Here is a 26014-nt window from a genome sequence, read left to right as displayed (position 1 = left end):
CATAACCTGTTAACCTCTTTTTCATCTTTTAACTTTCCTGGTAACACTAGACTTAGAAGATGCTTATCATCGCATCCTTTTTCATCCAGACGCGAGGGGTTTCTTAAGGTTTTGTGTGTCCGGATCACATTGTCAGTTCTCTGCCTTGCTGTTTGGACTATCTACTGCACCAAGAGTGTTCACACAGTGCCTTGCTGTAGTTATAGTTCATTGCAGACTACAGGGTATCTGCATTTATTCACATTTAGATAACATTTTGAAAGTGAGAATCTCTTAGGTGAGAGATCCCTTACGCAAGCTGGAATTCCAAGAAAACTTTCAAGTCTTTCTTGACTCCTTCACATAGGATTGTGTTCATGGGATGTCAGCTAGATACCTCAGTTCAAATAGCTGTTCTTCACAGGAAAAAAAAACAGATCTATATCTAGATGGATTTCTATGGTTTTCAACTTAAACTGCAGTCATTGTGAGGGAGTATCTCAGGATATTGTGTCTCATGGCATCCATCATTCTCATGATATTCCTGGCAAGACTCCACATGAGAAAGATACAGTAGTATCTGAAGTCTTTCTGGTCCCAGCACCATCTCTCTTTCTCATTTCAAATCCCAGTTCTGGGGTTTGTCAGAAAAATCATTTGGTGGAGACAAGACATATCTTTAAATCCAGGTCTCCTCCTGTTCCTCCATGTTCCAGAACAGTCAGTCATCACAGATGCCTTAGACTTTGCTTGAAGAGCAGTTTCAGAAGGGATAAAAGTGCAGCAGGAATGGGACACCAAGGACAGACACAAGCACATGAATATCAAAGAGATGCTTGTCCTGATCAAAGTACTCAACTCTCTGAATCATCTTTAGTCCCCAAGACCTTTTCATGTTCTTACAGACAATACCACATATGTGTGGTACACACTCACTCTCTACAGGCATTCTGCAGTCTGTCAGAGTAAAACTGGCAGACAAGCAGAGCAGGACCAGGGCAGTCCCTCATGAATGTAAACTAGGTTCTATGGGGAGTTCCTCAGGTACACCTCTTTGCTCATTTCTAAACAACCAACTGGCAAGATTTTTGTACCAGGACTCCACACAAAAAGGCCTGGAAGACAGATGCCTTTTCATTTCCTTGAATGGGAATGTTCCCGTCTACTTTTCCACCCTTTCCACTAACATATAGGGAACTTCTGAAGATTCAGAAGGAATCCCCCAAGATCATTGTGGTGACTCTCTTCTAGCCCAAGCAACCATGGTTCTCCCTTCTTTTAGAAATGACCAGGGGCAGTTACCACAAGCTGCCACACAGACTTGATGTACTCACACAAGAACAGGGGTGTTCAGTACTCCCTGACCTCAGTCAACTTCAGTTGACTACCTGAATGATAAAGTATTAATATTTTGTAGACAGCTGTTTACTAAGGATGTGCAGCAGGTACTAATGTAGACAAGAAAGCCTAGTACTAGAAAATCATATATTAGCAAATGGAAAAGGTTTGATAATTGGTACCAACAACATAACCAGCACCTATTCAGGTCTAGTTATTCTCTGATTTTACAATATTTGTGTGAGTTACTATCCTGTCGCTTTTCATATTCTTCTATCAAGGTTCATTTATCAGCCATTTCAGCATGTCTGCCCATGGATCATCCTCTTTCAATGCAGTCTCATGTCAAAATGTTTTTGAAAGGGGTTTTGCACAAGAGGCCTCCAAGTAAACTGGTGGCCACTCCTTTGGGGGTTATAGAAGCTAACACTTGATCCATGTGAAGTAGCTAACATGGCTGACTTGGGGCTCTTAACAAGGAAAACAGTTTTACTGATCACTCTGACCTCTGCAAGAAGAGTATCAGAGTTGCAAACTGTTATGGCGAATCAACCCTGTCTCATCTTCCACATCGATAGGGTTTCATTTATCTAATGATCCTGAAGGATTCCACAGGCTTTTTACTTATCAAATATACATTTTTTTATTGTGAAGCTGGGACCTCCAAGCAAACACTTGCCCTTGACAGCTGCCTAGGTCACCTAGTGCTGGATTCTTTTATGCCTAGAGTGGTATTCAAGTTTACTTTAAGCCAAACTGTCCATCTCCCCATTTTTTTTCTTGAACCAAAAATTGAAGGAGAAAGGATACTCAAGCCTTGGATGTCCATAGACAACTCAGGTAGTATCTTGACAGAACTAAATCTTTTAAATCTTTGAATCAACTGTTCATTTTTTGTAAAGGTAAAAAGAAGTGACAACCTGTGTCAAAACAGACAATTTCCAAATGGTTGTCTAAGGCTGTTATCTTTTGTTATACCCACCATAGCAAAACGATTCCAGGCAGCGTCAAGGCCCACTCTATCAGGGCCTTGGCTTCATCTATGGCTTTTTGGAAAGTGATGGATTCTAGAAGTGTTGTAGAAGTTGCTGCTTGGTTCTTTGTGCATACTTTTACAAAGCACAGTAAACTTGATTCCATGACTTGGTCCAGGTCAGTCTTTGCTAGGACCATTCTCCAGGAGCTCCTGGACTCCTCTCCTTCCACCTTACAAATGTAGTAAGCTTGAGTAATCTACCTGTATAACTAAGGCTGTTGCAGCAGTGATCAGTATGATGAACATTGTACAGTTGTGAAAGTAGATTTAATATAACAGTAGATCTTCAAATGATTACTGCTGCTGTAGCTGCACCCTGCCTCCACCCCCTTGTTTTTTGGTGTGTTTTTTGTGTCAGGTTATGGACGTTTTTTTTTTGTTTTTGTTCCTAGCATTGTCTTTTCAGGCCTCCACCTCCGTCTGTCTTTTGGCAGGAAAACCTCTGAAAGGCTTGGCACCCAAACCTGTTGTTTAGTCAGCTCATCTCGAGCTGCTTGCCAGTTTGGCTGTGTGGAAGATGCCCTGAAGCTTTGGAAGCTGGCCAGCTGTTATATACCTGGCAGAATATAACTCATATAGCTAAGGCTCCTGCAGCAGTGATCATTCGAATGTCTACTGTTATAGTACATTTACTTACACAGCTGTACTTTCTTCTTATTTATTACAAAATATGTGGAAACTTGAAGGCATGAAATAGAGCTTTTAGGGGGCGCTGTACATCATAAGTTTTTAGTGGTGTTTAATGCCACATAATTTTTCTGAAACCAGTTGGAAAAGAGGCATGGGTCTTTTTCTAGTTCTTTTTTGATTATAGGTTGGATGAAGCTAGATCAGTAGTTAATGATATCATCTGTGTATAAAATTATTGGCATATTTAGTTTACCAGGTTAGGAAAGCACAGCATTTCTGGCGCAAAATTTAGTTCCATAAAAAGCAGGTCTTGTAGTTTCTTGTAAGTTAGCAGAGTGTAATACCGATCGTTGACTGTGGTTTTTCATTGAGGTTGTTTTCTCTGCTGATCGCCTTGTGTTGTACTGATCAGTATTGATCATACGCTGTGCTTGTTGGAATGTCTTTTTTTACACTATTCGAAGTTGCTCTTAACTCTTATTCAAATTGATTATACATACCCCTGTACATAAAGATGCTGTTACAGAGGAGTTCTTTTAAGCCCATCCACTTTCTCCTTTATTCAGTAAGACATCCTGGGGACTATGCTTGACCTCTGGCTGTTCTGCATGCTGTATATGTAATGTAATTTCTCCTTAGTCATACCCATCAAGATGATCTTTTTCCTAAAAAATGCATGTCCTGTATGGTGTGGCAGCAAGCACGTGTACTGAAAGGCACAGAGAGAGCACTTCATCTGTCAGGAGTTATGTTAGGCTGAGCCCCCATCACCTAGTGGGGTAGGTCTTAGCTTTTCAAAGGTGAATGCCACTTTTAGCCAAAAAGTAGATCGCCAGAAGTGGGGTGTTGCATCATCCATAACTGGTTTAGATTTCTTGGCTAAGCTAACACGACTCCTGGCAGCTGATGTACTCTGCCACATAAGGAAGGGCAGGGCCTACTGTGCCTTTGAGTACATGTGCTTGCTACCATACATGTTGATAATCACTACATAAACATAGCTTTGCCAATCACATTTTCCTGGACCACATCTGCTCACTCCCACTCCCCTTCTCTTCTGTCTCTACTAGTGCCCAGGTCATCTGGTTTACACTAAAGGATTTGTTACCAACATTTCTCTACATTGCCATGTAGTGCTTGGTGTAACCATTTACTGTACATGATGTGTTCCATTCTGCTTCTGTATCTGCCCCACGTCTCTTATAGAGCTCGGTACAGCAGTGGGTACTGCCTGTCTGACCTCAAGAGGAGTAAGCTGTTGGAGGCCACTCATTCCCAGCTGCTCCAGGACCTGGACTGCTACTCAGTCTGTGTCATATGGACTGTAGTCCGAGATATACCCCTGTGCCGCAAAGCTGGATAGAAACACCTTTGTTAGTAGGGACCATAGGGAAAGAGAGGACTTGTATATCCCCTCCATTATACAGGACTGCCCAAGTCACGAAGCAGGAAGTAGACAAAGGTGCTCCAGGTTTCTCATAGCAGGAAGATAGTGGTGCTCCGGGTTTGTCATATTCTGTCTTCCAGTGATCAGTCTAGTAGAGAACACCTACATAATTGAGAAAACAAGACAACTGCTGTTAAATATTACACAGTATGCAGTTTATGATGGTCAAATTAAGAAGGCAAGCAAGGTACAGGATCTTCTTGAAATGGACAGGTTTGATACCAATAAAATGTGCAGCACATGGGACACAGTGTAGTAATTTGTAATGATTCCTATGAGGCAAGTGGTCTGGGGCACACACCGCAAGTTTTAGGGGCGCAGAACACACAAACTGAGTTCTTAACGGTGCTAAGGTTATACTCAAATAGCAGTCATTTTTTGGTGTAGTGGAAGAAACCCTGCTTCTGATTTCAGGAGTTCATATTTCAGATGCGGGTGGACATGGACATGGACCTGCTTAAACTGCTGAGACCCTTTAAAAGTGAAGGGCAGTCTCAGTAGGGAATGTGAAAGATGGTCTAGTCTGTGGGTTGTTGCAGAAGTGCTTTAGTCTAACCTCTGCAAGTCAAGTGTTAAAAGGCAGCCTACTGACTTACTCAGCTGCATCACGTTGTAGGAAACATTTTTGTTTAATATATTACAGTGACATAATACAGGGAAGTGTAGCTCTGGTTAAAATTTGCACCTTTGCAACAAGGATCCACATTTCTCAAATAACTGGAAGCATTGCAAATTAAGAAAAATGCTGGTTGAGTGGTTACACTAAAATATCAATTAGCCTTTGTCTTAGTGGCTAGATTCTCTCGGAAAAGGGATAGCTTACTTAGCAAATAATAAATAAGAAACAGATCAATATGAAAATCTAGTTCAGAGTGTAAATAATTTCAGTGTGCTAAGCCTGCCATCTAGTGGGAACCTAAGGAAATAGCAGGTGGTAGGAACATAAAAATAGAAAGGTCTAAATAAGCATAAACTGAAATAAAAAAAAGGTTAGAGAGAGACAGCATTTTTCTTGTGTAGAGAACCTGCAAGCAATAACATGATAGGCTAGGAAGTATGAAAACAGATATTTTAGCTTCAAATTCACATGCATTAGAGTCATTAGAATCCTTATATGACGTTTTAGTGAATAATTTTGCATGAAACTGGAAATTCTTACAAGAAATGTTGCCCGTGTTTGTTTTGAATAATTTCATCTTAATATATTTTTACTTTTTTGTTTATGTTGTATTTGTGTAGAACACTGGCTTGTTTTATTCATTGTGTTATAGCTTAATTGGTTTTACACTCACTGTGTACGAGTGCTTAAAACATTTCAGTTTATTTGCTCTGCAGTCATTGGTCCTCTCAGTAGAATAATTCAGACTTATTTTCCTTCTATTCTATATGGCATTGCTTTCTTCCATGTGTGATATTGTGTATCCTTCTCCCACTTAAAAACATAAGGGAAATGTTTCACTTTTATGTTTACTGACTGTGAATGCCTTAAGGTTTATAGTTTTTTATTGTTTTGGGGAAAGGATGAGCTACAGGAAAACAGTTTTGTATCTCAGAGTAAAAGTATCTATGATAATGTCAACATGTTAAATTAGGATCATTTTTTATAATTTGCCATGGAGCATTTTTTTCAGTGGCCATGAATACATAGTCAGAAAGCCTGTCTACAATGGAGTTTCAGGCTGTATAATATCAATTATATAAAAGAGTTTCACCACTTACAGTAATAGTTTATTTTAGCTTCAGGCAGTGTTGTAAGGGATTTCTTTGTCTGAGAGTCAGCATACGGTATAATATCTTCTTAAATGATAGCGTCTGGACAGTTCCATTAGAAAGTGGCTAAGCTTCAGTCTGACCATCTCTCAGTTCCTTTTCCTTGTATGTCTGTCCTGTAGTTCGCAAGACTGTCAGGACTTCCTGCACAGTGATTTTTGTGAAAGATAGACTTGTATAAAGATGATAATGATTTTTGCTGTTATTAATAACTTTTTGTAGCAAAGGATAACAACTTCCAATGGGGCAGTTTCTATTTTAAGAGTGTGCTGTCCTAGTATTCTCCAACCTTGGCCTTGAAGTTTCTAAGTTGTTGCATCTTTGTTATAGGTTCATAGATAGGTACTAGGCTATTGGCCCTAGGGCCTATATAAGCTTAGCCAAAAAGGTACCCTGGCTTTCGCCACCCAAGAAAATTATTTTCCTGTGCCCCTTTCGAGCAGAGCCACAGAGGTGATCCCTGGGGTGAATTTCCTGTTTCCCATCCAGTCATCAAAATTTTTCTTGAAGAGTGCTAATGAGGAGATCTGTTTAATATAGATAGGTAGTTTGGTCCAGAGTACGGGAAGTTTCTGGGACAGGAATCTATCCCTCCAGCATGTTCTGTTTATTGTGGTGACAAGGTTTAGGTCCCTAGAGCGTGTAGCGTGGAGGGATTGGGATTTCTTAAAGTGGAGCATGTCCAACAGCTCTGGGTTTGACATAGCTTTGTATGTTAGGCAGAGATTGCCTCTGAGTAGGCGATATGTGACGGAGTAAAGCTGGAGTTTTTTGAGACGGTCTGCGTAGGGCATCTGTTTGAGGCCAGTAATCCTCTTTGTGAGGTATTTCTGCTGCCTTTCCAGTTGTTGTAGATGTCTTATGAGACATACACTGTTGGAAACTCTTGGTGTTCTGGCTGTATTCCATCCATTTGGGGTTCATTATTTCACATGGATGGAATGGCAAGGATTACATGATGGCCCTTGGAGGAGGTTCCTTTCTGTCTGGTCTATAGAAGCAGAACTTGCACTCAGGCTATTTTCATATATATGAAAATGATACTTGTTCTCCTTTATTTTATTTTATTTTATTTACTTTTGATTGTTAACTGGATAAGCATACTGGTCTTTTATGGGACCTTTGACCCATTATAACCTTTGCCTAGGCTGCAAAAATAAAAATAGATAAATGCTATGTACATACAGAATTTTCCCTTTTTCTCTTTCTATATCTATCTGTTTAGCTATCTATCAATATGTATATATATATATATATATATATATATATATATATATATATATATATATATATATACATGCATGTATACATATGTATGTGCATGTGTGTGTGTGTGTGTGTGTGTGTGTGTGTGTGTGTGTGTGTGTGTGTGTGTGTGTGTGTGTGTGTGTGTGTGTGTGTGGTACCAGTTAACTTAGCTGAATGTTCATTTCGTTGACTACGTAAGCTGCTGGCTCAAGTTGCCAAAGATTCAGTTTAGCAACCTTATGGTTTTCTGAATGTACATTTTGCCAAAAAAGTAAGTGCGTATATGGTGTGTGAATGTTTGTGTATATGTGCATTTTTGTAGGTTAGGAATATGGTTATGGTTAGGTAATAGGATACATTTAATGTCTGTTTGGTATGTTTGTGTTTGAGTGTTTGCTTTTTAGGGCTAGGGCTACGTTGAGGATAGTTTTAGTGTAGTACATCTTTGTATGTATGTGTGTGTGTGTGTGTGTGTGTGTGTGTGTGTGTGTGTAGAGGTGTGTGCAGGTGTGTTTTATGTGTCTGATTGTCTAGATTAGTGGTACTTTTAGAAGTGTTTTTCTGAGTTAATATGCAGGGTTAAGGTTAGCACACATAAGTAAGGTAGTGTAAAGGGGTAACCCCACACAAATAACGCATATAGTGATTGTAGATCAAAACTGAAAATCGAATCCTTGAACAATATGGCAGGATACGTATCACATCCACTAAAGGAGCCCATGAACTTAGACTGGCCTCTGAAGCCAAATGTAATTATAAATCTTATCCACTATGTTACAAAACTTAAAAAAAAGTACAAGTACCCTAGGTTGTTCTGAACTTATCCAAATGACACATCATCTTCTCTCCCAATAGACATTGACAGTATTCTTGAAAATAAATCTGGTGCAAACATCACCTGAGCCCCGAAATACGTCTTTTTGCCTCCCAGTTATCTCTAAAAAAAATCCCTTACTTAAAATGTTAATCAAGGCCAAAATTACTTCCTACATGGGATCTAACCATGTAACTGGTTGCTTAATTAGTAGTGTTAAACTTGCCCTTGCAGATATACTTTTTAAACTATTTAACCTAAGTTTGGCTACTGATTGTGCACCTGATGTTTTGGCACATGCAGTGGGGATGCTTCTCTATAAGGTTGGCATTATAGCCAGTCTGGATAATTACAGACCTGTCAGCTGTACTAGCCTCATCTGTAAACACATGGATTGTATTATAACTGACCACATAAACTGTGATATCAAGATTCTTATTATACCTGACCCCTGATGGTTTGCCTTTGGGAAGGGGAGAGCTTGACTGTTTAATGTGTTAAACGTCTTTCAGAAATCCTTCTCCTAAAAGTACCAATAATCTGGAGACTCCAACACAGCAGATGTTGATGGTGACCATGCAGTGCACATGGTCTATCTTGACCTAGCCAAGGCTTTTGACACCATTTCACTGCTGGCATCATACAGAAGTTAAATGGTTTAAAAATCAACCCATATATCATAAAATGGATAACAAACTGACCGAAAGACAGAAACAATGTGGTGCAAGTTGCACATGTCTCATCAGAAAATATGACAGTGGTCAGAGGTGTCCCTCAGGGCTTGGTTATGGGACGTCTCTTGTTTGGTATTTACTTGTCAGATCTCCAAGCAGAGAGCCAGGTTCTCTGGTTGTTAAAAGTCTGCAGATGACTGCAAACAGAGGGTTGAATGACTGCAAACGGTGGGGTTGTTGTTGTTAACATTCCTGGCTGAACTCTCCTTAGTCCACTCCTGGGTCTAAAAATGGTATCAGAGTAAACGCTACAAAGTGTAGCTTCATCATTTTTGATAGACAACCCTTTGTCTCATTATTTTGTATAGACAACACACCACTATGAAATGAACATGTAGTCTGGGGTACAGGTACATGGGTTGATAGCTCCCTCTCCTCTGACCATCACATGACAGCTTTTGTCAGGAAATCATTTTATTTAGTCCACCGAATTCTCAAAGGAGTATCATTGAGGACTTAAGAGGTAATCACTCACTTTTACTCAGCATTGGTCAGTCTAATTAAGAAGCGTAGTGCCCCTTTGTAATGTATTTTACTAAGCGTATCAAACAATTATAAAGTACACAAAAGTTCCTAACTAGAAAGAAGTCCCAAGCAGGGCTGAAAAATGCGGTGATCTTGTTAAGCATTTTATGTGTTTTTAAATGGATTATTTTACTTTATTAAACTTTTTTATCCTGTGGATCCCTGTGCTTTATTTGAATTTTTTGTGTATTACACCTCTGTGGTGCCTGTTAGTGTCTGTGTTTGGTGGAAACGAGCATTACTTGTTGGTCAGGCACTTGTGGCGTCCTTGCATTGGTGATCCTAACTAGAAAGATCACAAGCCTAAAGTCCTTGAGCTTCTAAGAGAGGCTAGAAGCTTTGTCCCTTTATTTTATGTCTTCTAGACTTTTGATAGAAGCTCTCCATCTGGCTTATCATGCCATTAGACACCATATTGTTCTTGACCATCTGTATTATCTGCAAGTTAAATATCTCCACTAGTAGTAGAACCATGATCTAAATCTTCGCCTACAGATAAATAAAACACAGTGGGAGCAGCAGTTTGCAACCCAGCTCCCCCAAACCTCTGAAATAAGCTTCTACTGCATGTCAAGTAGTGTGACTCAGTGTGTCATCCTTTAAAAATAATCCTGGATAACTGGATGGGTATCTAAATATTTACTTTGAGACTGACTGGTATGGCCCTCCTGCAGAAAGGAGGTTCATCTTGAGGTAGGATACTGTCACAGTGTGAATGGTCATATGACTTGGTGCCCTTGGATTATCTGTGAATCTATGACTCTGGGATCCTTTTATCACTGAATCACTATGCTGCTGTTTCTTTGTGGATAGTCACATATAGCACCCATTATGAGGCCAACTTTTTATGCTGTCCTTTTTAGTCTCAGTCTATAGGAATGACCTGAATTTCTTCATTGTCTACTTTCGCGTCAGTGTTTTATGTAAATTTACTGGGTAATGGTCATTCTGTCAGAAAAAAAATGTAAGGGTCGCCATACTGTCCTTGCTGGGTATTGTCTGTAGCGTGTGATAATCACATATGTTTTGTTTGTAATTTGGAAACTAAGAAAGCAGTCATAATGTTCCTGATTGAGTTTTTTTTTTACTTCCTGTTTTAAGGCTAGAGAGCAGCGGAAATTTGCAGTGGCTGAGGGAGACCATCTTACTATGCTGAATATATATGAATCATTCCTAAAGGTAAGGAACGTCGAGATTTAAAAATGATGCCAGCCAAGGTAAGACAATGGCCTCTGAAGTTAAGAGTTACAAATCGCTGTTGGTGAAATAATGAGGACCTTAACTGTAATCCTTAGAACAGTGTAACTGAGTGATGTTTAAGGTTGCAGTACATTAGAAATATTCCCATTCCAATGTATCGTTAGCATATGTAGGTAACAAAGTTGTAGTATGTGTGTCACGACAGGAAGTTGGGGTGGGGGGTGAGTAAAGTTCTTCTACAAAAATGTACCATTGCCTTTATGACATCACTTATATTTGTTTGATCTGCAAGTTTAGTTTTCCAAGTGTCAGGATTCTCATGTTTGCATCTTGCACTTCCGATAGACAGCCTTTCAAACTCTTATGTTTTGCTTTAGAAAGCTGGTAATTGAAAACAAGGAGTGATGCTAAAAGTGATACTCCATGTAATGTAGGGATATGATGTGTATTCTCCATCTTACTGTATGTACACTGTTGTACAATCTAATTGTTGTATTTTGCTTATATTTCTGTGCAGCTTTTCTCCCTGGGCCTCTACTGAAAATGGGCTTCTGGCCAGAAGGACTTTCCCAGTAAACAAATCTAAATAAATAAATGTCTCCACTCTTTAGTAGTACAATTTGTGTATTTCACTACGTTTTCCTGCCTTGAAACCATGATTGCCATTTATGCTGCAGAAACATGAAGCACTATAACAGAGAAACTCAGCCATTTTTGTACACATTTCTAAATTAATTAGATATAAAATTGAATAGAAACATGATGTTAAGGTCATATATGGTTCATTGCTTAGTTTAAAGTGACTGAAGCTTCAGCAGTCAAGAAAAACAAAAAAAGGGCAAAGTTTTAGCCTATTTAAAAAAATATAAAAAAACATTTTAGCAAGGACAAGCTCCCCTAAGTCCATGATTGTACACCCACATAGAAGAAAACACATATACAGTATCACTACCACAACCCAACTAGAAAATAGTCAAATTGTTGAATTTGAAACTGAGGTCTCTCCTTTCACGTACTTCCTAGATCCTAAAAAGCTTGTACTGGAGGGCCTGATACCTGTGGTCCTGGATGTAAATATCAGACATTTGTTTGATCTTTAGTGAGCCCCATACCTAATGATATGGCAAAGCTCTATCAGAGACCATGGCTTTCTGGCAGCACTGGCCTAAAGTGCAGTCATTTTAAGCTCTTACAGTGCTGTTGGCAGGTGCTATGCCACCCTAAACATGGCATGTGCCAAGCACTCACCTGATCCCATGCACATAATTTGTGCAGGAGCATGTCCCTTCTACAGCTGTGAAGCTTCACACTGGAGGAACCCTTTTTTTCAGAAAATTTAAAGCTGATAAAGTCCTTTATGGACTGGCCTCTGGCACCTTCTTCTCCCTCTCCCAGAATTGACATTGCAGGAAGGAGTAGGTGAAGCTGTAAATCATCCTGCCCATGAGATAACAAAACCCACACAGTGAACTGCATCAACCGTTTTATTCCAGAAACATAAAATAAAAAAGTACTTAGCGCTTTCACCCACACATATTAGGGCATCATCAGAGTACAAAGGATTGACATCAAGGCCATTCATATATATGCAAAAACTGCCTAATAACATAATTGATTAATTAAATAATTGATGATTGATTGATCAATTCAATGTAGAGGTATATGTTAAAGTGACTTGGCTCAAATATAAAACAACATGTTTAAAATACATATTATATACATGTCAACACTATACATGTTAAAAGGTAAAAAACTTGAAATATATTAATATAAAATATTTAAATAAAAATTAATAAATATGTTGAATCATAACTATATACATAAAATTAGGTCATATAAAATGTGACCTATATTTTAAAATACTTGAGATAGATATAGTTTCATTAATACCAGGTAGCATACAAGCATTTAATCTGAATTGCCATAAACATTCTATAGCCTCAAGCATAGTCTTATCATCACCGCCTTTATAAATATTGTGTGGAATTCTATCTATGACAAAAAATATAAATCTTATAAAATTTGGACATCTACTACTATGCATATATAAGGAACTCGTAGTCTTATGTTTCTTGATATCTCTAGCATGCTCAACTATGCGTTCTCTTAACTTCCTAATGGTTTTACCAACATAAAATGCTGGGCATGTTGTGCAAGTTGCCAGATATACCACCATCTTTGTGTTGCAATTACAGTATCCTGGGTATCTAATGGTCTTACTGTAACCCTGTATTGCAACATAGGGACCATCATTAATGTATTTGCAAGTGTGACAAGTACCACATTTACTCATTTTGGATGTTTTATATAAATTCCTATTAATATTAGACTCGTAGATGTCCTTTAAATTTCTCCCTCTACTAAATGTAATTTTAGGCTGACTTCCTAATATCTTGGATAACTCAGCGTTGTTTATAAAAACACTTGTCCATGTCTCCTTAATGATGTTGGCTAAGTAATGTGATGTATCATTATATGGCAAAATAAATGAATCATATCTAGGCAAATTGGAATTGGCTTTGGACAAATTGTCACACCCATATTTGATAATGGGTCTATAAACTATAGTCCTATTAATATAAATATCCCTTTTGATAGTACCAATTAAATCATTGGGGTATCCTCGGTCTATAAACATATTGGACGATATTTCAATTTCTTGTTTGAATATATTGTCATCACTAATAATTCTTGATAATCTAACCATTTACCCCTTAATCAAATTTCTTTTTTGATAAAAAGGATGACAACTATTAAAATGTAAAAAAGAATTAGAAAAGGTTTTCTTCCTAAAAATGTTGGAATGAAAACCATCGTCATCATGGGACAAAATAAGATCAAGAAATTCACATTGTTTATCTTGAATATTACTAGTAAACTTAAGAAAATCAGATGTCCTACCCAGATATTCAATGAATTCAATCAACTCAGCCTTTTCACCTATCCAAAATATAATAATATCATCCAAATAATGCAAATACAGGGATACCTTATGCCAATAAGCGGATGTAAACACTGAGTCAATTTCCCATTTAGCTAGCACCAAATTTGCATAAATAGGAGTACATCTGGCGCCCATTGCAACACCAGTACTTTGTCTGTAGAATTCACCATTAATATAAATAAAATTATTTTCCAACACAATTTCCATTAATTCAGTTAGAAGGCGGCATTTTGTGACATCCATGTCACTATGACTCAATAAACTAGCCTCAAACATTTCAAGACCCTGCTTGTGAGGAATAACTGAAAATAAATTGACCACATCAGTGGTAGCCATAATCAAGTCGGATGTAGTCAAGGTGTTATTTTGTCTAATTAAATTCAGACAATGCCAGGAATCCCTTAAAATGTGTGGTAATTTAGCAAGAGTATCTTTGCAATTAACATCAATAAAAGATGCCAAGGCCTCAGTTTTTGACCCTCTTGCAGAAACAATAGGCCTGAAAGGTGGATTGTACACATCCTTATGTATCTTTGGGATACCAAAAACTGTTGGAGTAATTGGAAATTTGACACTTAGATAACAATATTCATCTTTAGTTAAAATTCCTTCCATCAAATATTCGTATAGTAACCAATCCACTTTCATATAGGCCCTTGACATCTCATATTTCGTCACTTTTTCATATGTATTAGTATCATTCAACATGATGGTCATTTTATTGTAATAATCTGTATTAGTCATTATTACCACACCACCTCCCTTGTCTGGTTTCATAACTCTAAAATTGTCAGAGGTAGTAATTTCTTTAAGACAAAATTTTTCAGCAGATGTGAGATTCTCAGCCATATCATTTTCTTTCTTTAAAACTTTTCTGAACTGAATCTCACATAATGTTTCAAAAATATGAATCATGGGATTACTTGGTGGAATAAATGTACTACTACGCTTCAGTGTCAAATGGGCTGTATCACTAAAACCGTCATTGTTATTATTTGAAAAAAACACTTTTAAATTGAGTAATCTAGTATAAAGCTTTAAATTAATAAAAATTTTGCCAATATCTAATTTAAAAGACGGTACAAAGCTAAAACCTCTTTTAAAAAGGGCTAAAAATTCATTACCGAAATGTTTATCAGTGTAATTATACAAACTAAAACCACCTTCTGTAATAATAAAATCATCATTAATATTGTATGGATTCTCGAAGGTCTGGTTATTTGTTCTATCATCAGGTACTACGAAATTGGTAGTGCTAATATCATTAGCTGAAACATTAATACTAATACTGTAACCACAAACAAAAGAATCATGTGGAATATTACCATCACTTAACTCAAATGCTCCTATTTGTGCCATGCATTGTTCTTGTGTGATGTATTTCTGTGATACCTGTTCTGTTGTTGTGTACCGTATCTGTTGCGTAGTCTCTCCGACCTTCTCAGAGTCGGTTCTTCTAAAAAATCAAGCTGTCCTTCATCATAATCAGAATTTGCAAAATCGTCATTATTCCTATTTCTATGAATATCTGTATGTTCATCATTATTGCCCATAGCCATGTCACCTCTACCATAAACATCTCTGTCTACTAATTTACTATTATATTTCATGTTTTTGACTACAAATTAAGAAGTGTAGTACCCTTTGTAATGTATTTTACTAAGCATATCAAACAATTAGAAAGTACACAAAAGTTCCTAACTAGAAAGAAGTCCCAAGCAGGGCTGAAAAATGCGGTGATCTTGTTAAGCATTTTATGTGTTTTTACATGGATTATTTTACTTTATTAAACTTTTTTATCCTGTGGATCCCTGGGCTTTATTTGAATTTTTTTGTGTATTACACCTCTGTGGTGCCTGTTAGTGTCTGTGTTTGGTGGAAACGAGCCTTACTTGTTGGTCAGGCACTTGTGGCTTCCTTGCATTGGTGATCCTAACTAGAAAGATCACAAGCCTAAAATCCTTGAGCTACTAAGAGAGGCTAGAAGCTCTATCCCTTTATTTTATGTCTTCTAGACTTTTGATGGAGGCTCTCCATCTGGCTTATCATGCCATTAGACACCATATTGTTCTTGACCATCTGTATTATCTGCAAGTTAAATATCTCCACTAGTAGTAGAACCGGGATCTAAATCTTCGCCTACAGATAAATAAAACACAGTGGGAGCAGCAGTTTGCAACCCAGCTCCCCCAAACCTCTGGAATTAGCTTCTACTGCATGTCAAGTAGTGTGATTCAGTGTGTCGTCCTTTAAAAATAATCCTGGATGACTGGATGGGTATCTAAATATTTGCTTCGAGACTGACTGGTATGGCCCTCCTGCAGAAAGGAGGTTCATCTTGAGGTAGGATACTGTCACAGTGTGAATGGTCATAAGATTTGGTGCCCTTGGATTATCTGTGAATCTATGACTCTGTGATCCTTTTATCACTGAATCACTATGCTGCTGTTTCTTTGTGGATAGTCACATATAGCCCCCATTATGAGGCCAACTTTTTATGCTGTCCTTTGTAGTCTCAGTCTATAGGAATGACCTGAATTTCTTCATTGTCTACTTTCGTGTCAGTGTTTTATGTAAATTTACTGGGTAATAGTCATTCTATCAGAAAAAAATGTAAGGGTCGCCAAACTGTCCTAGCTGGGTATTGTCTGTAGCGTGTGATAATCACATATGTTTTGTTTGTAATTTGGAAACTAAGAAAGCAGTCATAATGTTCCTGATTCTGTTTTTTTTTTTTACTTCCTGTTTTAAGGCTAGAGAGCAGCGGAAATTTGCAGTGGCTGAGGGAGACCATCTTACTATGCTGAATATTTATGAATCATTCCTAAAGGTAAGGAACGTCGAGATTTAAAAATGATGCCAGCCAAGGTAAGACAATGGCCTCTGAAGTTAAGAGTTACAAATCGCTGTTGGTGAAATAATGAGGACCTTAACTGTAATCCTTAGAACAGTGTAACTGAGTGATGTTTAAGGTTGCAGTACATTAGAAATATTCCCATTCCAATGTATGGTTAGCATATGTCGGTAACAAAGTTGTAGTAAGTGTGTCACAACAGGAAGTTGGGGTGGGGATGAGTAAAGTTCTTCTACAAAAATGTACCATTGACTCTATGACATCACTTATATTTGTTTGATCTGCAAGTTTAGTTTTCCAAGTGTCAGGATTCTCATGTTCGCATCTTGCACTTCCAATAGACAGCCTTTCAAAGTCTTATGTTTTGCTTTAGAAAGCTGGTAATTGAAAACAAGAAGGAGTGCGGCTAAAAGTGATACTACATGTAATGTAGGGATAGGATGTGTATTCTCCATCTTACTGTATGTACACTGTTGTACAATCTAATTGTTGTATTTTGCTTATATTTCTGTGCAGCTTTTCTCCCTGGGCCTCTACTGAAAATGGGCTTCTGGCCCAGAAGGACTTTCCCAGTAAACAAATCTAAATAAATAAATATCTCCGCTCTTTAGTAGTACAATTTGTGTATTTCAATACGTTTTCCTGTCTTGAAACCATGATTGCCATTTATGCTGCAGAAACATGAAGCACTATAACAGAGAAACTCAGCAATTTTTGTACACATTTCTAAATTAATTAGATATAAAAATGAATAGAAACATGATGTTAAGGTTATATATGGTTCCTTGCTTAGTTTAAAGTGACTGAAGCTTCAGCAGTCAAGAAAAACAAAAAAAGGGCAAAGTTTTAGCCTATTAAAAAAATATAAAAAAAATTTTAGCAAGGACAAGCTCCACTAAATCCATGATTGTACACCCACGTAGAAGAAAACACGTATACAGTATCACTACCACAACCCAACTAGAAAATAGTCAAATTGTTGAATTTGAAACTGAGGTCTCTCCTTTCACGTACTTCCTAGATCCTAAAAAGCTTGTACTGGAGGGCCTGGTACCTGTGGTCCTGGATGTAAATATCAGGCATTTGTTTGATCTTTAGTGAGCCCCATACCTAATGATATGGCAAAGCTCTATCAGGGACCATGGCTTTCTGGCAGCACTGGCCTAAAGTGCAGTCATTTTAAGCTCTTACAGTGCTGTTGGCAGGTGCTATGACACCCTAAACATGGCATGTGCCAAGCACTCACCTGATCCCATGCACGTCATTTGTGCAGGAGTATGTCCCTTCTACAGCTGTGAAGCTTCACTCTGGAGGAACCCTTTTTTTCAGAAAATTTAAAGCTCATAAAGTCTTTTATGGTCTGGCCTCTGGCACCTTCTTCTCCCTCTCCCAGAAATTACATTGCAGGAAGGAGTAGGTGAAGCTGTAAATCATCCTACCCATGAGGCCTGCCATTAGGGATGATATATATAAATATATATATATATATATATGTACAACCTGGAAACACTTGGTTTCAGCAGTTTTCAAAGAGGCAGGTGCTCTTTATAAGTCCCTGGCTGAACAAAATAAGATTCTGTCTAGGCATAATGTGGCAGACTCTTGTGTGGTCTGTTCAGTCCAGAGGACCAACAGACCAAAATATATTCTAACTTTGCCCTTCAGATAAGGCCTGTAAAGCCTTGGATAGGATAGGGAGGAGAGTATTATTCAGTGTGCTACACTAAGCCTTAGACCACTCATCTGTCTATATTCCATTCCTGCGTAGTGGTTCAGGTGCTGGAAAAGCTTTTCACCCTTCATGAATTTGAGACAAACTAGGAGTTGGGTCAAGACTCTGTTCACAGCTCCCACAGTGGGCTACCATTATTCTGTCTTACTTTACCTGAGCTAATGCTGTGGTTATGAATGTAAGTTCACTCATGTGCTGGCTAGGGCTGGTCTTACAGTTTCCTGGGGAAGAGCTTAGGCAGTCTGTCCTGGATACACCTTTTTAAGTGGAGATATTATTTAGACAGACTTCACAGGAGTTACTGTTTGACCTCTGGACGAGAAAGTAGGCCCCTTACCACTCTGAGGACCTTTATCACTCCCATTTGGCCCCTTCAGACTCTTCTGTTAAGCTAAGTTAACCCTCCTCAAGAATAAGCATAATTACAGATCAAGGAAGGCCCTTAAGTGGCACATTGTGTTGACCCTTCAGGGGAGCATTCATAGGACAGCCTAGCCAGCCAAGCAGTCACAGTTGTAACCACCATGTAGGGATGTGTATGTGTGTCGGGGGAGGCAGTTCTTCAAATCTGGAGAGTCACTGCAATAGACTAGAGTGTTTTCAACTTGCATATGATAGGGACTATCCTATATTTTAGAGCACTTAGGTCCTTCCTCTTGTCATAGGGGGACTTCACTGTAAGACATATTGATGTCCCTCTTACCAGGCTAAACGTGGGAGAAGACAACGGTTATTTGCTTATCTGAGCTAGGACCCGCCAAATCACACATGCACTCAAGTCATTACACCACAGGTACCAGTATGCCAAGGATTATCTGCTCCTATCCCCTTTAAGATTTCAAATACTGGCTAAAACTTTATCCATTCCCATAATGCCTGTTTAAGGCAGTACCAAATTGACAGACCTACCAACATAGCAAAATCAACTGAACTGAATCTCCAAGTGCTCAATGGTAGGAGCCTAAATAACAAAACTACACTTCCCCCAAGCCCGAGAATATAGATATCTGTGCAGTTACTGAGGCATAGTTTAAAGCAGTAGAGAGTACCACGACAGTGCAGTGTTTCAGTGCCTTCCACACTTTTAGATCAGTAGCTACACACACGAGCTAAAGGTGGAGGTGTCTCGATATACAGCAGTAACAAGCATACCTCTAAGGTGATCACACAGGATGACATGCTGGAGTTCCATCACATGCAGATCACCATAGAAAAAGGATATACAATCAAAGGAAAAAATATGGCAAAAATCAGGAAGGATAATTCCCATATCCTTGCCAGCTATAGGTCACCCTCCATGTCCCAAGAAGCTCACAATGCATATTTGGACCTACTGGAGACACTTAACCATCCATCTTAACAAACTTCTCATGGGAGAATTTAATTACCTCTGTAGAGAGTGGGAATCCTACACATCCTCAAATCTACAGACACAGAGATTCCTGGACGTTGTAAATACAAACATGTTTGACCAAATAGTAAACACTCCCACTAGAGTCTCCAACATACTGGACCTCATACTCACAAATATGGAAGAACGCTGCACACCCCAGTGTCTTGTTTTCCCTGGCAAGATCTGACCATAAAGTTGTCTCCTTCAAAATCAAAATCAACTCCATGATTCCAGTAAAACCAGTAACAGGAACCATTCCAAGGCAAATCACCTTTTATGAAGTGATGGTTTGTCATAATTCAGTGCCACTCCAAATCCCAAGAACACACCAGCCTACACTGAATTGCTCTCAGAAAGTCTGTACAGCCATGTCATTGGGTGCATAGAGGCTGAAGTGCCTACCAGAAGTAATCCCAGAACTGGCCCCAGAAACAAACAATCATGGTAACATCCCAAATTAAACAAGATATACAGTAAAAGGAAAAAATGACAAAAATCAGGAAAGGTAATTCCCATAAAGTTAAAAACTCTCTCATCAAACTAGATTGGCAACTAAGAGAGCTATTTAGGTCAAATAATGCTGACCTTGAGGTTAAGATAGCCCCCCCCCCCCCCCAGGTGAAATATGACCATAAGGCCTTCTTCAGTTTTATGAAAAACTTTAAGGGCAGCTTATAGCAGTGTGCTGAACTATTGGTTAATGGTACCAGATTCACCAAGCTTGGTGATATAGGGGGTCTATATTAGATCAGCGAACGCTGATTGATCAACCTTATGTAAGTGAAAGCTTACAATCTCGAACTGTCAGATCAGCGATTTTTTTCCTAGGGAAAAAAAATCGCTGATCCAAAACACACACACACAACACAAGCCCAAACCCTAACCCTAAGGTCTGTCACTATCGCAGACTCACCTCACCCGCTCCCTAACCCTAACTCACCTAAATCCACCCTAACCCTCATGTCCACAACAATCGCACACATACCTAACCCGAGCCCTAACCCTAACTCACCTAACCCACCCTAACACTCACATCCACACAATCGCACACTTATCTGAATCCGACCTGTAACTTTCTACCACAGCACTGAAAATACCGAAGCAACAGAAATGGACAACCGAATTCTTTCCCTAGGAAAAAATTTGAGCTTCTGTTGCTTTGATATTTTTAACTTTCGCTAAAATAAAGTCGATCAATCAGTGTTCACTTGTTTAAGCGTTTGCTGATCTAATATAGACCCGATATAGGAAACCTGTTAGTGGACAAATTCATTTCCAACTTAACCTTCTGTCACCCCAAACCACCCCCCAAGAAATACCCTCAAACATAACTCCTCCAACTATAACTAAGAAGCACACACTGGCTTTGCTTGCTAAAGCCAAGCACATGGTCTCAATGGGCCCCAGTAACATCCTGGGATGCTCCTGAACAGTCTGAAATATGACTTATCGGGGTCCCTGGAGTCACTATTTAACTATATTCTTAAAACCGGCTTTGTGCCACATGAATGGAGGACTGTGATGCCCATTTCATAAGGGAGAGCCTTCAACAGATCCTTGAAACTACAGAACCATTAGTCTGACTAGTCTTATTTGCAAAGCTATGGAAATTATCAACAAGGACATAGGAGATACTGGATCCATCCCAGTTTGGCTTTGTAAAAAGAAGGTCATGCTTACTGAACTCGGTGAACTTCTTTTAAAAGGTCACTGAAGCAATGCATAAGGGGGAAAGTGTACATACTGCATACCTAGATTTGGCTAAAGGATTTGATGCAGTATCCCACTTGGGCATTGTCAGCAAACTTATAAAACTAAGTATAAACCCCTTTATAGGATGCTGGACAGCTAGCTTGGCTCATGGACAGGACCCAAGAAGTTAGGATCGGTGAGGTCACCTCCAAAAAGAGGACTGTCACCAGTAGATTTCCTTAGGGGTCTGTACTGGACCCACTCCTCTTTAGCATTTACTTCTTGGATGTGAAAGCCAATGCCGAAGGCTTCTGGCTAACCAAGTTCACAGATGATTGCAGACTGGGAGCAGCTCCAAGACAAGAACAATCTTCAAGGTCTAACACAGACAACACTTGGTGCCAGAGCCACGGCACTTAATACCAAGAAATGCATTATAGTATCCTTTGGGAGTTCGCACACCCTGCATGACTACATCAATAAAACACCCCTAAAATTTGATTCACTAGTCAAGGATCTGGAAACTCATGTGTATACTAACCTGGCTTTCAACCAGCATGTGTGTAAGGTAGTAAGAAAATCCTTCTATGTTGCTCATCTTATAAGTAAGAGAATGGCATCTAGGTCCAGAGAGGTCATTGTATCACTGTACTTGACCCTTATCAGACCCATCATAGAGTATAATGCCCCCTTCAGTATGTACCTGACCAGGCATATGCAGAAACTGGAATGTCCACAAAGATTCCTTACAAAATGAATACAATGAGTAAACACCAAGCCCTGTCTATTTACTTGGTATTTTACAGACTTATGAGATTTTGAGAGGTCATCTTTGTCTGGCATACAAGGCATCCTTGGCCACATTTTTATGAACCTTTTGTACATCCGCAAAACAAACAGCATCAGAACTACTAGATTAAAAGACCTAAATTTTGCTTGTGACATAAATAAGACAAGTTGTAGAGAAGGATATCTTTCTTAGAGAATTCCAGTTCTCTGGAATAGGTTCCCCATCCATGTGAAGCAGAGTTCCTCTGTAACCCTGTTTAAGTGCAAGTTGGACCAGTGGATGGATAATAAGAAATTCACCAGTAGTCTGGTGCCTATGTCTGTGATGGAGAGAGGCAGTCATTAAATCAGTCACTATGTAAATCATTCTCCTGGGTCACACTTGGGTTGAATGACTAGGCTTGTATGGGCCCTGGTCGTTGTTATGCTAGTATACAGCAATAAACTTAAGAACGTCTGTTTGGATAGGCCCTGACTCTACTGTAAAAGGTGGTTGCACAAAATGTGTTGCATTTGAAACAAGGCTAGGGACCCTACTTCATGTCTGCATTTTTCTGAAGTAGGTGTAAGGCTTTCATCTCATCATGAAACTCTGTATCTTTCAGCAAACAAACATCTGTTTTATCAAGATCATGATGACGATTCTTCTGGGGAATCACGGCCTTGCTTTTGTAAGGCACATGGATGATGTAGATGGACATGATCAACAATGTCTGGCACATCAGCATGTGCGTGTGTCATGAATTATTTTTTTTTTTTCTGGGACCTTTTTCAATACAAAATGCTGCTGTTTAAACTTTCCTCTGTGCCCAGAGTGTTTATCAAGGTGTTGGCTGTGGTGTCTGAATCCTTGCAGGTGAAGGCTTTCCATGCATTTCTACCTGGATGACTCATTATTGGTGATCCCTTCAAGGAATTATCTTACAGCAAACATGGAGTGGATGCTTCTGTGTCTGCAGCCCATGAGGGTAGCCAAAAATTGGGAAGAGTTCTCTCTGATCCTGAAAGATTGCAGTTTGGAGTTGGACACTCATTTGTCAGTCACTTCTTCCCAAGGAAGAATCTTGGAAGTTGACAACTTGGCAGTCTGGTTGAGGGTGAATCGGAAGGTTCTGGTTGGCCTAGACATGGACATTACTGCTCATTTATTTTATTTTATTAACCAGGTATGTGCAAAGCAAGTGTCCATTTCCATGGGCAACCCCAAAACACTGCCTGGTTAAGTGACTTGCTCAGTCTTATAGCATTTAAGTAGCAATTGATGGAATCAAATCTAGGAGGGCGACTTTAGAATCATTGTGCCAACAGATCTTCTCCTGATATTAGATCCCTGCCACTGTTTCCTGGTATTGTGGACAGTCCCATCTCAGTTTCTGTCCCTTTGTTGAGTTGAACCCATTGCAGTTTGTAAATACTTCACTTTACATTGACTTCTGTGTAGTTCAGGGTAAGTGATATTTCACAGCAGGGATTACATCTAACACCAGGGCCTGATTCTTGCTCAAGACCCTTTGATCCTTACAGACCTTCTGGCGAGTGTCAAACATGATCGAGGCTGCTAGGCCATTTACCCAACAGATGTATTTTGCCAAGTGGAAGAAGTTTTCTCTCTGGGTGGACTGGGATCTCTTGCAACCACAGTTGGTTAGTTTGCAGGTTGTCTAACCCTATTTCATAAACTTGTATAGTTTGACAGTTATTCCATTGTCCTGGGTGAATGTGTTAGCTACATTTGCTCATTTTGACCTTGTGTAGGCCAGTATTGAGGATCAGCACTTGTTAGTCAAGCAGATCGTTTAAGGGGTTCTGCAGCTGTGCCTTCCATAGGCGAACCCATCCACTATTTGGGATGTAAATTTTACGATCAGCAAGATTGCCAGTTCTCCATTTGAGCCTGCAGATTCTGTGGCTGTGAAATTTGTCTTCTGTAAGACACTTTTCCTAATGGCTTTCAGCCCTGCTTACAGAATCTCTGAGTTTCAGAACGTTGTGTAGGGAACCATGTTTGGTACTTCACAATGATTGTGGTGTCCTTTAGGGAAAGTGATTCCAGAATTGTTTTCAAACAAGTCCATTCATCATCTCAGTCTATTTACAGGGGCAGAAACTGAGGAGAAATACCTCTTTCTACCCTTACTTTGCATAGTAGTTCAAGTTCAAGCTGAAGTGGGCTCAGGATAACAGCAGCTCTACATCTTTTTTTTTATATTGAGAGAAAGGCTGGCAGTTGCCAAAAATGTACATCTTTTCTAAATGAATTGGATTGATAACTGCATTAACTTTATTCACTATGCAGTGGGCCACCCTTCGTCAGATGTTGCTTAAGTGCCCCTTTTCTAGGAGTTCAGCTGCTTGTAGTCCTCCTTTCTACGATGTCTTCATTGCAAACATTTGTTTCTACTTGGTTGTCGTTTCATACATGTCATTAAGCTACTTCAACAGTAATTCTCTGAGTTGGGCCTCCCTCAGTATCTTGTTTTTTCAGGACTCAGTCTTCTGAGCCTTTCCTGTAACTTCATTTTACTGCTTGGGACAAAACACAATTGTAGACCCCCAATGAGGATCCCAAGATTAGATGCAACAGATGATGTTTTTACTGGCTTGTCCAGATGTCCTTAATGTGTTCGACTGTAGAAAGCAAAATAGTTATTACTCAAGCCTGCATTTTGGAGACATTTTCATTTACAAATGTTGTGGAACTATGTTGATGTATACAAGTTTGGAGGTGTGGGCAATACTGGGTGTGGGGGGGGTGGATTTCTCCTTGGCATAAAATAATTGTTTTGAGGTGTTCTAGTGATAATAAATGAATGCTCTGGGCAGGTTTTGAGGTTTGTGAACCAAACGTCTCTTATCCATATATTTGTGTTGTCAGATTTCATAAAAAAGCATTTTTACTGTATCTGCTGATCTGTAAAGGAACCCTCATCATTTTGGTCTGTATACTCTCTCATCACCCCTCTAGGATTAGACAGCCCTTCATTTCAGGAGCTGCTGTTGAGAGTTGTCTGCAGGTCTTGCAAACATACTTGGATATCCCTGCAAAGAGTGCAGGTGTTAGATCTTCATTGTGTTTTCTTGATTTTCAGGAAGATTGCTCATTCAGAAGTTGGGGTTGAACTGATGGGCAAAGAGGTTAGGCATGCCGGTATAGGATGATGTCACAAGAAAAAATGCTGAACTGAAATAGGAAGTAATGAATCCTGTCATGGAGAACGTATTTGTGTACTTACAATTACCAAATGTTTTTTTTTTGAGGGAGTGAGTGCATGCTATATTTATATATTTACATATATATATATATATATATATATATATATATATATATATATATATATACACACATGTGTGTGTGTGATGTGGAAATAGGGGTCTATATCACGAAATCGAAACTTTAAGTAGTCGAACACCTAAAGGTCGATCACTAAATATCAAAATATAAAAATCACGAACGGCCGTTTCCACACAGGGAAACAAGTCGTTTGGCCGGTATGCGGATTTTGCCCTTTTACAATGTAGAGCGATCTTGGAGTTGGTATATTTAGTTAGGGAGTGTGTGGGGGACACAGCCCCCCACATCGTGGGGTGTGGGGGGCAAAGCCCCCCACTTGATTTCTGTTTAAAACTTTTTTTTTTTAGTTTGGCCAACAGCATTGATGTTCATCGTGCATACAGCTGCAGTAATCACAGATGGGTTCTCTGCCGTCAGGCGGTCCCTCGGTCGGCTGAATTCCAAAGTCTAGGTCGGCCGGTTGTTGTCGCTTTCTCCTGACGTCAGTGAGGCCGAAGTATATAAGACACAGCCGACGCCATGTTCTCCAGTCTTTTTTGCCGCGCGGTGCCCGAAGCAGAAGCAGTTCGCAAGTGCCGGTCGGCCAGCTCCTGAATT

General features: G+C 39.2%; 1 protein-coding gene across 1 annotated transcript in view; it reads left to right on the top strand.

Moving 5' to 3' along the window:
* Positions 1-26014, top strand: part of DHX35 (DEAH-box helicase 35) — an 844978-nt gene that overhangs the window by 629197 nt on the left and 189767 nt on the right. The window contains exon 17 of the mRNA XM_044090458.1: positions 10623-10700. Coding sequence (XP_043946393.1) covers positions 10623-10700 — 78 coding nt within the window. The remainder of the gene's footprint in view (positions 1-10622; positions 10701-26014) is intronic.

The sequence above is a fragment of the Protopterus annectens genome, chromosome 12.part0 (assembly GCF_019279795.1).
Source record: "Protopterus annectens isolate FY-2018-M chromosome 12.part0, PAN1.0, whole genome shotgun sequence".
Classification (NCBI taxonomy): Eukaryota; Metazoa; Chordata; order Ceratodontiformes; family Protopteridae; genus Protopterus; species Protopterus annectens.
The sequence above is the reverse complement of the archived record's forward strand: the minus strand, read 5'-3'. Positions and strand labels throughout refer to the sequence as shown.